This window comes from Podarcis erhardii, assembly GCF_964252035.2.
Source record: "Podarcis erhardii genome assembly, chromosome: 4".
Classification (NCBI taxonomy): Eukaryota; Metazoa; Chordata; class Lepidosauria; order Squamata; family Lacertidae; genus Podarcis; species Podarcis erhardii.
The window spans coordinates 52,719,134-52,732,066 of record NC_138508.1 but is presented as its reverse complement, the minus strand read 5'-3'; the positions used below and the strand labels follow the sequence as shown (position 1 = coordinate 52,732,066).

General features: G+C 39.7%; 2 protein-coding genes across 2 annotated transcripts in view; one reads left to right on the top strand and one right to left on the bottom strand.

The window, feature by feature from the left end:
• Positions 1-3,574, top strand: part of LTN1 (listerin E3 ubiquitin protein ligase 1) — a 40,785-nt gene extending 37,211 nt beyond the window's left edge. Inside the window, exons 26-30 of the mRNA XM_081859414.1 lie at positions 747-918; positions 1,038-1,258; positions 1,842-2,036; positions 2,679-2,846; positions 3,381-3,574. Coding sequence (XP_081715540.1) covers positions 747-918; positions 1,038-1,258; positions 1,842-2,036; positions 2,679-2,846; positions 3,381-3,443 — 819 coding nt within the window. The 3' untranslated portion in view covers positions 3,444-3,574. The remainder of the gene's footprint in view (positions 1-746; positions 919-1,037; positions 1,259-1,841; positions 2,037-2,678; positions 2,847-3,380) is intronic.
• Positions 3,499-11,986, bottom strand: HEMK2 (HemK methyltransferase 2, ETF1 glutamine and histone H4 lysine). The gene is made up of 6 exons (XM_081859437.1): positions 11,611-11,986; positions 8,328-8,414; positions 7,460-7,550; positions 6,734-6,817; positions 6,099-6,240; positions 3,499-4,070 (listed from the first exon to the last, which is right to left on the bottom strand). The coding sequence occupies exons 1-6, from the start codon at positions 11,739-11,741 to the stop codon at positions 3,964-3,966; spliced, it is 642 nt and encodes a 213-aa protein (XP_081715563.1). The 5' UTR covers positions 11,742-11,986; the 3' UTR covers positions 3,499-3,963.
• Positions 11,987-12,933: the final 947 nt, after the last annotated feature.

Genomic DNA, 12,933 nt, shown 5'->3' with positions numbered 1-12,933 from the left:
GTGTTGTGTTGTGTTGTACTTTTGTACTGTTTTATTGTTGTTAGCTGCCCTGAGCCCGGCTTCGGCTGGGGAGCACGGGATATAAATAAAATTTATTTATTTATTTATTTATTTATTTATTATTTATTTATTTATTATTATTACTGACAAATGAATTCAGCTGTGTTCAGTTATTCCTAATCCACAGCAGTAGGAAATAATCAAGCCTTTTGCTTGAAAACCATTGGTACAAATAAAAGCATTTCAAATTCTTTTGCCCAGAACTTGGAGCTTCAAAATAGCAGATGGTGTTCCACTATCCATTTTACTAGTATTCCCAAGTCATTTTTGTCAGTGAGGAAAAAGTACTTTCATATATCTGAACAAGGGTTATGGTTGTTCTCATGCCAGTTTGGATAAATGATATTGTCTTGTAGCATCTGGCTGTAAGAAGGAAAGACTTGGAAGCACATAGGGTATGTTTCATACCTGGCAACATGAAACCCAAGGCAATCTTACCAGCACATGTCATATTGACATTGCTAAATTGCTCCATAGAAATATGTATTTGTGATGTTGTATCTAATTTTTTTAAATAGTTTGACAAATGCAAGTATAATTTCCTTGCAAGTATAAAAACAGTCTTGTCTAATCTGCTGTGAATCCCACCAAGCCTTTTCATACTCCCATTGTATACATTCCTTCAGTTTTAATGCTTCTAAGAACAGCTTTTATTGGGAATAATTTTTGTATGCTTTCACCACCAGCTACGAGCTCTTTATTCACAATATCTCCGAAGAACTAAGAGTTTGAATAAACTATTGTATCACCTGTTCAGGCTTATGCCAGAAAATCCAGCCTTTCCAGGATCAACAGCTGAACTCCCAAGTAAGGATGTAAAAACGTACTTTACTGAGGAGCTTGACTTAGACGTCAAAGGTCAGTCCAAATAGTTTTAGCTTTAATTGACATTGAATTTCTTTCATTGTGTGAAACAACTGTGGAGATGTAATTTAACTGTTCTTATTTACAAACCACTTCCCCTATTTGTTATCCAGACACCTCATTGCTGTCTTCCCACATCCCTCATTTGGCATGTTCTGTTTACTGTATGACATTAAAAGATTTGCCAGCCATGGTTCGTCTTTGGTGGAATAGCTGCGAGAAACGAGTCTTCAACACTGTAGATAAATTTACAAGCAAATATGTCAGCAGTGTACTTTCTTTACAAGAAATATCTTCAGTGCAGACCAGTACACAGTTGTTTAATGGAATGATGGTTAGTATGATCTTATCTACATAACTTTATTTAATTCTTTGACAAGTTTGATACTGTAGAAAGTAAATTACCATCGAGTGTTCAATCAGAAGCACACTTTATCTAAGGTTGTTTCTGGAAAACAGGTTTGTGCATTTATAGTGCTCTGAATTAGGGCAGTGATCATCTGCAGTCTATGTATTATTCTATAATTTAGAGATTGTATGAGATACTTCAGTTAATATCAATCCCTCAACAAATGTCTGGAAATGCCTTGTGATATTTGTGGGAGCACACAGAACTATTCCAGGATTGTTACTTCTGCTTATTAAATAGAAAAAGAATCAAAGATATTTGTGCTCATAAATGTTGCAGATATTGTGCTGTCATTTCCAGGGCAGATCTCTTCTATAAGTAGCCATTTTCAGTGTCTCTGTTCTTGCCAGCCACAGTTAAAAACGTTGCACATATTTCAGTGAGGGGAGGAATAGAAATATATTGCAAGTACACTTTACAAGTGCATATATTTTAGGTGCATTCCAAATTATCTGCTATATGCCTTTTTGACAAGTATTCTGCCTGCTGTGGATTTGTTTTTCCACAGGTAAAGGCTCGATCTGCTACGCGAGAAGTCATTGCTACCTACTCAGTTGATGATATATTCATTGAACTGATAATACAGCTTCCTCCAAATTACCCCCTGGGTTCCATAACTGTTGAGAGTGGAAAGAGAGTTGGTGTAGCAGTGCAGCAATGGCGCAATTGGATGCTACAGTTGAGCACATATCTCACTCATCAGGTATGTGTCACTTAAAAGTACCATGATGGTTCAGTCCTTGCCATGTATTATTATCCACAGGTTAGGTCTGCTCTGAACAGCAGGTGGGTGCAGAATAGCAGGGCAGCTGCTCACCATTGGACAGCTCAATATAACCTTCAGTCTGAAAGCTATCTGCATGGGTACCAAAATTGCCTCCTCCTGAATTTGCATTTGCAAAAAACGTTCAGTCCCGAACTGAGCAGGGAGAGAGAAGTACTTTCCAAGCATGGATCCAGTCAGATCTGCACTCCCAAAAGCCCTTGCCATTGAAATGGCAGCTGCTTCAGTCAAAATTCCTGTTCTTTTTTTAGAAGAAAGAGAGTTGTGTAGTATAGCTATTAAGTAAAATGTATGCTTGGCAGATTCTGATCTATGGAAAACAACTCTTGCTAAAACTATAGCAACAGAACTAAATGGTCACCAGATACAGTGGAGTACTTTATTATGTAGTAGACAGCATTAATGGTGGGACACCATGCTTTAAAAAAACTTTCAAGATATGGTATAACTTCCTTGTAAAATAGTTGAAAGGACTGTGAACCAGTATGAGAAGTGAAATACTCTAAAGACAAACTTGAAATAATGAATTATTGATTCCTGAGACAACTTATTTTCTTTTAGAATGGAAGTATAATGGAAGGCTTAGCATTATGGAAAAACAATGTGGATAAACGCTTTGAGGGTGTTGAAGACTGTATGATCTGTTTCTCAGTCATACATGGCTCTAACTACTCTCTCCCTAAAAAAGCTTGCAGAACATGCAAGAAAAAGTTCCATTCAGCCTGTCTGGTAAGTACATGGAATAGACAAATTCTGAACTAAGTTTTAAATAAAAGAAGACACAGAAAGCTTCAGTGGCTTTAGGAGTAGTCAAATCCACAAAACTAGTTGAGTTTCAGTAAAATTGAGAGGATAAATCCTCCTGTAATGAGTAGGAAGTCTTTCCCTTAAGAAAACAGTTTACTTCCATACTGCATTGTAAACTAATTATCACTCTTGGGAAATTATGCAGCCGACATTTTTAAAAACTGAAAGACTAGGCCATATTAGTGTAGTATGCTCATATAGGAAAGCTATCTGCCCATGGTAGTAAGCCTTAGAATATGACAATTAAGTCCTTAAGCACCCAAATGAGCAAAAAAACTTCGTTGAATAATAGGCTTCAGAAATGGCTTTCATTTTAATTTTCACAGAAGTCACACATGTGATAGTTACTCAACTATTTAAGACATAAATAAAACTTGTTCATCTAGCAACCTTACATTTAACATAAAATGTATGTCAAATCCGCTTTTAATACTCTTTTTTTTTTTATTCTTTCAGTACAAATGGTTTACATCTAGTAACAAATCCACCTGTCCACTTTGTCGGGAGACCTTCTTCTGAAATGACTTCTCTGCTTCAATGAACTTCTCAAAGAAAATCAACAGCCACAGTTGGATTTAGCTATGAAACGATAATTTTAGCTTTATTTACAAATAAAATTCTTAAGTTGTTTGATCAGGGTATCATACAAATTGTATATGGCTTTTATATTAATAATTATTTATTATTACTATATATATTAAAGCAAGGCATTCTGACATCTCAGTCAAAAACTGATGGTATGTAAAGCCTCAGCTTCTGTGCTTTGGTTAATTCCATTTCCAGAGACTAGAACACCACCAGTGCATTGCTGTGCATACTAGGGGTGCCATATTTTGAAGAGCAAAAAAGAGGACATGGAGCCCCCTCGCCTTCCATGCTGTACGTGCACACCATACCCTCCAAAATTTCTGTTCAAGAAATTCAGTCCTGATCAAAAAAACTTCTGTCTTCGTTGTGAGAAAATAATAATACAGGATTAAGTATTATTGTCTTTTGTGCAACCTTTATTCCAGAGTAGTTTTTGTTTAAAAGGTAGTCTTCAGGACTTGCAAAATTTAAGTACCGAGAGATTTTCTCTTCCTGCTTGTCTGGAAAGTACTCTGGTGCCTTTTAAGCCACATTTTCTCAATATTTTGATAATTTCATCTGCAATTACAAATGAGAAATCACAGCTCAGTTTAAAGCAACAGATGGGTCCTAGCCTTCTATCAGCCAAAATTATCTTCAAATTTCTTTCAGTATTAATTTTGCAAAAAAACAAAACAAAACAAAAAAACCATACACAAACGCAATCCACCCAGCTGGATTTCCTGCCTATTGCCAAAGAGAAAAACCTGTAGAAAGCTGATACTAGATTACCAGCACTGCCGTGAGAACAGATATAGAACAAAACTAAGCAAGGTTCTTAACTCCTTATTCCTGACCAGTGTAAGGCTCACTTACCTATCATTTCCAAGGTTCTCTCATTTTAAGAGTTACACACTTGGCTATTAAAAAAAATGAATAATAATTATTCACTGCCAACCTAGTCTCTGTTTGGCTCTCAACTGAAAAATCTGTTCCTTTGCTACTCCATGATTCACATTTACTTAACCTTCAATTATCTGACTCACCTGTATGCCACCTGTAAATAGATGTAGAAACTCTGGGCAAAAATGGATCACTAACCCATTCTACAGCAAGCATTACATGACTAAGCAGTAATAGGCACGTGATGAGTCACAAAGAAGTGTTGCAGCCCCTAACACAGGCGTCTCCAAACTTGGCCCTCCAGATGTTTTGGGACTACAGCTCCCATCATCCCTAGCTAACAGGACCAGTGGTCAGGGATGGTGGGAATTGCAGTCCCCAAACAGCTGGAGGGCTGAGTTTGGGGATGCCTGCCTTAACAGAAATATTGCTGTTTACAGCTACAGCTTGAAACAGATTAATCTCTGTTCGGAGCTCAAAGTGCAACTGGAGTGGGTGACTTTTTGGAACCAGAAATGGAAATTGTATGACCCTTTTTTCTTCCCTATCTTCCTGTCACCTTGTGTCGCCTTTACTATATGGTGTTAAAGGATTTAGGTTGGGGGCTAGCTAGCCCTAAACTCAAGTGTCCTATGCATTGATGGAAGCAAGGAAGGTTTTGGAAGAATGGGAGAGAGTACGTGTCACCTTTTTATTTCTCTTCCTGAAAAATCTTGGTAAAGTGCAAAAAAGGAAGCGTAACCTCATAGCACAGGTCCCTCTGGTGACCTGAATCCTCCAGAATACCTACTGCAAGATGTTAGGGGAGGCATGTGGCCTTCCAGTTGTTCTTGGTCTCCAACAGTCCCAGCTAGGATGGTCAATGGTCAGGAATTCTGGGAGCTGGAAGACTAACAACAACTAAAGAGCCACAGGTCCTCCTTGCCTATGTTAAAGCCCCAAGCAGGTTTTTTTCTTTCCTTCCCCCACTGTTGCCCTCAACATTCTTTAGACATATCTAGGACTTTTTTTTTTTTAGTTTTAATTTACGTATTTCTGCATCCCAAAGGAGCCCCCCCTTAATATGTAAAAGTGTCTACCTTATTTTTGGGTAGTGCCATTTAGCATCCAAGCCTGAGGCTAAATGGCTTTTAGAGGAAATAAGATGGTCATTCTAGCCCCCTGCAGGTGAAGAAAGTTCATGTGATGAAAGGGAAGTTGTATCCTCAATGTTCTGTGCTGGGACAGCCTCAGAATCCACTCAGAATTGAGTGTGGATCTATGCATGAGATATACCTTTGCAGCCATCCACATTAAATGCATAAGCATCAGGGGGTAAGGCTGGCCCAGCACAGAACACCTGGGATGGGGTCCCACTTTCCCTTCATCATATGGAATTCATTCATGTGAATATGGTATGAAGGGGGATTCTTTGTTCTCCGCAAGGGCTTTCACTAGCAGTAGCTGAATACTAGACAGATCATACAAGATGTATACAGCTCATATAAGGCATCATAGGAGTGGCTGAATCCAGTTTGGCAAAAAATTTTCTCCAATACTCATTCAAATGAATTACAAAATTATTCTAAAGCATGCCTCTCTCTGAAAAGATTTAATGCAAAAAGTAAAGAGAAGCCAAACTGTTTTTAGGATATTTGCCAAGTGTTTCAGTGTAAACTCCTTAAGTTTAAAGGGGGGGGGGGAGAGAACAGAAGTATTGCTAACCTGGATCATTTTCTTTAATTGCAACTAAGTAAAATAATCCTCTAGCTGAAAGCAAGTCTGACACCAGTGGAAAGAGCCTGTCCATAACTTCTCTGCCATTTTTACCTCCAGCCCATGCTGCCTCTATTCCATGACTGTGAATCTAGAATAAATGAAAAAGGAAAATTGCACTTTGATATACCATGCAGCATTTTAGACAAAATAAAAACAAGATGACCTTTGCAATGAGTGAATTCAAACACATTTGAATTCAATCAATTATCTAAGTCACACATACTTGTTTAGCTTTTTAACCAATTTTTTAAAGCAAGATGGCCTTACTGTCTATTATTACTGAAGAATCATCAGGATATGAAGTCTGCAAACCTAAGCAGAGCTCCATTCAACACAAGGGTGACTGAGATAAGATCAGGCTGCAAGTATCCAGAAAATGCATGTGCAAATTTCTTAACAGTAGTAATAATGGAAGACAGAAATACTTGACAAGATTAGCTAGTTAATAGCGAAAACAGATTTAGGAAATGCTGCAGTTGAATTGAAATTTTCAGACAAGTGAAATTCAACATATGCAGTGGGTAACAACTGCTACCCAACTGCAACAGGTTGATAAACTATTTTCTCAAATGCATACGTACCTCAGCAGAAGGGGTTACTACATAAGGTGGGTTAAATAGCAGTACATCCACTTTCCCATGCAATCGTGGCAACAATGCTGTTACCTAGACATAAGTTGACGTAAAATAAATTAACACAACTTTTATTCTCCAACAAACTTCTCCAAGCCTGCTTGTGTAAAATACGATTTAGTAAAGAATTTGGGGCAGGGGCAGGAGGGAAGTTACAGCTATTCCAGTTTGTTTCAACTTTAGCACATGACCTTCAGTTAGGTCACAGAAGACTGACATCTTATTAAAAGACTGGTTATCAATCTAAAAGCTTTCTCATTGCCTTTATGCTCCAAGAGAAGGTCAAAACAAAAAAACGATGTTGTTTTCAATTAACTCACCAAATTACTGGATGAGGATAGTTTTGCTACAATTATTTTCCAAAGGAAGTGAAAAAGGTACCTCTGTATTAAAAGGATTAACATTTTATAACTTGATCTGATTTAATATTTGTGTTCTGCTTTTCAAGCAACAATGTTGAGATGGAAGTAGCTCACAATAATAACAGTACCATTAAAATTTACAAACATAAGTCACTAGTAAAAAAAACAATAGCATATAAATACTGCAAAAAAGTTAATTCATTGAACAATATAAACTCAAAGTGCTATATCAGCACATCACAGTGAAGTGTTTGGTATTATGAAAGTATGCAGTATTATCTATCAAACGGATGAGTTATAATTTGAATCTCACCAGATCGGTAATTATGGGCTGAATGTCAACATTATTATGTATGGCTGTTTCCACAGTGCACAGACCTGCCAGAGGGTTGATATCGGTACACCTATAAGCAAATGAGCTGTATTTCAGTTAAAACAAGCAATGTTTTGTCAACCAAGGTAACTGGACATTAAATATCTTTTAGATAAGGTGATATTAAAACTCTCACAATGTGATACAAATAAATACCCATAGGTTGCAGTTCCTTATAAGAGTATTCTCTTGTAGTTGGCAACAATTAAGATACCATGTTAGGCATAACAATTCAAATATCCCTATCTGCTCTGACTACAGGGATTTTTGCGCCACCCAAGCTTAGAAAGAAAGAATACTGGTAGCTTTTATTAAACCAAGATAACCATGGACTTCCATGCAACATACTGGCTCAGTTCAGAGACCATAAAAACTATGGTGAATGAAGTTTATGATTTGGCACAGCATGTAAACATCTCCAGGCACAGCTGCACCAGAAATACAGAAGTAAGTCTTTGAAGCCAAGTCCTGGAAGGATGGAATACTAAAGCAGATAAAGAGGTCTAAAGCATAGTTTGCTTCTAATGCATTTGGAAACTCAAATACTGCTAAAATGAACCATGATTTGGTGTGATTCCACTGGCATCAAATATACATTTCCATGACTTTAATTACACTTCACATATTTATGCCCAAAGGTGTTTTTTTAAAAAACCACTATAGTATATAACTTAATTAAAAGGCCTTAATTAAAATATTCATGGTAATATTTTTATGATCTAGGGGTGTGGGGTACATTTAAAGAATCATATGCACCCTGCCTCTACTTATCCTACAGTACAATTTAAAATAGCATATAAATACTTACAAGTATAACGCTTTGGGTCCAGCAATTGAAGCCAAAAATGTTGAAACTACTCCAGATCCAGATCCTACTTCAAGGCAGATCTCAATGCTAAACATTTTAGACATAAAAATAAGGGTGCAATGAGATTAACGAGAGCTGTGCTGCTATAAACTATTCAGACAGTGACTACATATCTTAAAAATATCTGAATAGATACAATGTATTTTTCTGCAGAAAAAAATAAGAGATTAATATTATCCACTGTAAGCTTTACTTTAAATGGAATGACTATACCCACTAAGAAGCTTAAGTTCTATTTTTATAAATTAATAAGCTTGATTTTTAAAGAGATTAAATTCATTTTCCATGTAGTTTTCAACTTCTGATTTTTTAAACTAGTAAATCTTATTTGAAATGCACTTATCCAGTCTAATGATGGCCTTTCAAAACAATCTGTAAGCCTAAATTCTTTATATATTTTCCATCTGTAAATGCCAGTACGTACTCTAGCTTTGCCTCAAAACCAGTGGGTCATCCAGCAGATGAATGTTTGCTCTAGACACACTTAAGTACAGTTAACTGTCATAACTATAGGACAAGTGTATCCTAGATATCAAGCTGGACTACAGCCATAGTTCTAACAGAGCATATTTTGTGTATATAAGGTTTCAGATTCATCCCTTGGCAACACTACGTTAAAAAGGGAGTCTCAAGTACTACTACTGAGAAAGATCTTGCCACAAGGCTGGTTGAACTCCTTTCAGCAGAAACTGTTCACAATCCTTACTGCAACTAAAGCCAATACGTTGGAACAAAACACTATACAGTATGTGACATAACCAGCTTTGGCAAGGCCCCACAAGGAAATAAAGTAAGGTGGTATGTTTTTGGGTGCTATTAGAAGCGGCAGTGTGAGAGACAGGCGCATCTGATCCATGGGGCACAAGTCATCAGGAAATTCTACTTTCAATGCTCCTTGAAACAGCAGCAATGCTCTTGAGGCTCAGGGGTCCTTGGTGGCATGGAGTGCCTTCCATTAGCTTCAGCTGGTGACCCAGCTGCTCCCCTATCTGGACACATATAGCCTAACTTCTACCATCTGGACACATATAGCCTAACTTCTACCATTTATCCTCTGGTAACTTCTAGGTTAGATTACTGTAATGTGTTATATGTGGGGCTGCCTCTGAAGAGTGTTTGGAAACTTCAGTTGGTGCAGAATTCAGAGGCCAGATTGCTCACAAGGAGAAAACAGTTTGAGCAGTGTTAGAAACTGAGATATGAAAGTTAGGGGCTAAATGGCACCTTAAACTTAGGTTATGGGCGCAACAACAGAATGTCCAGGCACACTTTTTATAACAAGAATACAAAGCTGAAAATAAGAACTGCAGATAAAATCTTATATTCATTTTTTACATGGTCTAGTCCTCTTCTGAAGACTGCAAAAAACGCCATGCTTCCCCTGCCCACCCCCGTAATATTCTTAAGAGGGTCTCTTCTCCAGTATTCAGAAAGTGGCTGGAAGTGGGGAGGCACAAAGAGATCTTCCTTTCCTTCCATTCTGCAGCTTTAATCTGAAATCTTAGGCGCAGTACTGTGCCCAGAGCTCAGAAATTACTTGTGCAAATGAAATTCCTTGTCACAAAATGTGCCTAGAACAATGGGAGTTTTGAATGCTGGGTTTGAGCATATGACGCCAATTCTGGTCTGACTGCACTAGTTTCCAGGCCCAGTTCAAAGTGCTGGTTTTGACCTATATAGCCTTAAATGGCTCAGGATCCCAATACCTGAGGAACCACATTTCCCCATTATGAATCCCCCCCCCGACCCTGCAATCACCATCTGAGGCCCTTCTTCCTCCACGAAAGGTCCAGAGGGTAGCAATATGAGAAGGAGCCTTTTCTGCAATGGCTCCCCGTTTATGGAATGCTATCCCGAGAGCCTCCCCTGGCAGTTTCATTACATATCTTTAGGCACCAGGCAAAACATTTATCTACTGCCAATCCTTTGGCTAATTAAACTACCTAAGATCTTTTAAACTGTGTAGGGAAGTTATTGTTTTTGTTTGTTACTATGTTATGCATTTTTGTATTTTAATATTCCAAACCACCTTGTGGACCTCAGATGAAGAATGCTATACAAATTTAATAAAAATAAATAAATATTTTTTTCTAGTGGGACTTTCTGGTGCATTGTGGCATGTTGATTAGTGGGAGGGCTGCCATTTAAACTTTCTGCTTCAGGCACCAAAACAGGCCAGAGCCCTGGTTTGGGTTTTTTTACTACATTTCTTTCACACCCTTCCTCCAAGGAGCTCAGGTTGTACTATTCTCACAACTCTGAGAGAAAAAAATTAGCTGAAGCTTGCAAATCTTACTAATAAACATGTGCAAGTTCCCAAAGATGAGATCGCAACTGCCTTGCTCCTCGTGGTGGGAAGCATATCCTGATCCTATCTGTCCAGCTTCAAGATCGTGCCAGCTGTATGATAAATAAAGAAAGGGTGAATGTTGTCCTGTTTCTTGTAAGTTGCCTTGAGAATGTGTGATCAAAGGGTGGGGCATAAATCTAACCAACTCATCTGCCACTCCATGCACCCGGATGATGCCTGTGGTGCCATATACATTTGTTGTGTGCACATTATTTTACACATGAACCTTAAAAAAGCGTGTTGAGTGCTTTTAAGGAATCTGTTTTTTTTTCCATGCCATGGTGGAGGAATGGGTATTGTGATCTGGGTTCAATGCCCTCCTTACCATCATTAGGCTAAGGTTATCAGACAGTCCCCTAGATTTACAAATCAGTCCCCTGACAAAATCCATCTATTTGGCAGGAAGTTGAAAAGTGTCCCCGGATTCATTGAAAAAAATCTGGTGACCTTACATTAGGCACACACAGAGACATTTCTTTTCTTCGTTTTCAGACTCCAAAGAATTCCAAATGCATGGATATACACTGCGTGCAATTTGAGGTTTGAGTGGGTTCGGTTTGATGTTTAGCTCTACTATAGTGGTCTGCACTTTTTCCGTAGGTCGACGCCGCTGTCTTAAAACGTCCTCGGAACGTAACCCACCTGCAGCACCTTCAATATAAATTCACGCGAAGTCAACCAGTTCAGTTTTTGCCAAGAGGCCAGAGCTGCGAGACCTGAGCCGCGCCACCAGCACGCGAGGTGAAGGCTCCTGACAGGAACTTGGGGCGGCGGTACAAATGACCGGTACCGCCGCCATTTGCGTGCGCGCGCATCCTCTCTCTCCCCCCCCGCGTCCTTCCCCCGCCTCCCTCCTGCCATTGGCTCCCTCACCTGCCGCTCCTCAGCTCCTCCGCGTCCCTCTCCAGAGCGTCCAGCAGCAGGAAAGTGTCTTCGGCGGGCTCGTAGACCTCGCTGAAGGGGCCCTGCGATCCCACGTGCCGATGCCACGGAGTGGGAATCATCTTGGGGCACCGCCAAGGGTTAAACAAACGGCGCCCCGCCTAAGAAGATGGGAGTAACGGCCGGTGAGGCGGGGGACGACGACTGCGCAGCCGCAAAAAAAAGTCCCGGATGTAAACACATCCCTTCGTCTGAGGTGGTGGATATTTACAGTCTTTTAGAGAGGCACAGAAAGACCAAAGAAAAAGCTGTCGGCTGCCTGATGAGCATAAATTTCTTGCCGTAGAAGGGCTGCTTTGCTGAGCAGGAACTTCCGGTGCGTTGCCTGCTGGGAAGGGACCCTCTGGGAAGGAAGTCTGTGGTCCGGATTTATAAACAACTCGCACTGAGCCCAAATTCCGGGTTCAGTGTGAACGTTCCAGGGCAGAAGTGAAGGCTGCTCGGAGCGGGAACCAGCAGAGAAATCCAGATTTTTAGCGTGGCTTTGGCCAGCGGCGTGCCATACTCTCCCAAGCAAGGCAGCAGCAGAGGCAGGCGGTCACGATCTTTTAATTTTAGAGAGGGTGTTGTATTTATGTTTCGGCATCTAACTATAGGGAAGCATAGGGAGATAGCCGACGAAATCATTCATTTTTTTCCAACACCTTCCAGCTAAGATTTCACTTCATGCGTCTGATAAAGTGGGCTTAAATCTACAGAAGCTTATGATAAGTTTTACTCTTTCAGTTTTGATAGTGGTTAGGGTGTTCAACTAGGACCTAGGATCCCTGGGTTCAATTTTCCACTTGTATGTGAAGCTCACCAGGTGACTCTCAGTCTAAACTACCTCGCAGAGTTGTTGTGGGGATTAACTGGGGAGGGGGAGAACAATTTATGCTGTGTTGAACTTCTTGGATAAAATATGCATATGAATGCAATAAATAAATAAATAAAATAAAATAAGGTACCACAAGACTGATTTTTCTGTAAAAGTGCAGTGCTCCTGTGTGCAACACACTGATTGCCTTCATTCCCTTCTGCCTGCCCTGTGCCCCCTTTGTTAGCCTCCCCCCACCCCAGGCCATTCTAAGACATTTTGCTATCTGAGCCAAATGACAAGTTGTTGCCCCAATCCCATTCTTGTGGGTGGAGTAGCAGTTGATTCTTCAGTACAAGCACAGGGTACCTCTTCAACCGCACCTAGGGCAACAAGCTAGTTTAGAGAGTACAGGACAGATCATGAGACACACACAACTCTGCCCTACAACAAAGTGC

Excerpts from the sequence above, each read along its gene's own strand:
- HEMK2 (XM_081859437.1), bottom strand. The coding sequence starts at position 11,741 with ATGATTCCCACTCCGTGGCATCGGCACGTGGGATCGCAGGGCCCCTTC. Across the intron at positions 8,415-11,610 it reads GAGGAGCTGAGGAGCGGCAG|CATTGAGATCTGCCTTGAAG; the intron begins GTGAGGGAGCCA and ends TAAAATGTTTAG. Across the intron at positions 6,818-7,459 it reads AGCCCATAATTACCGATCTG|GTAACAGCATTGTTGCCACG; the intron begins GTGAGATTCAAA and ends ACTTATGTCTAG.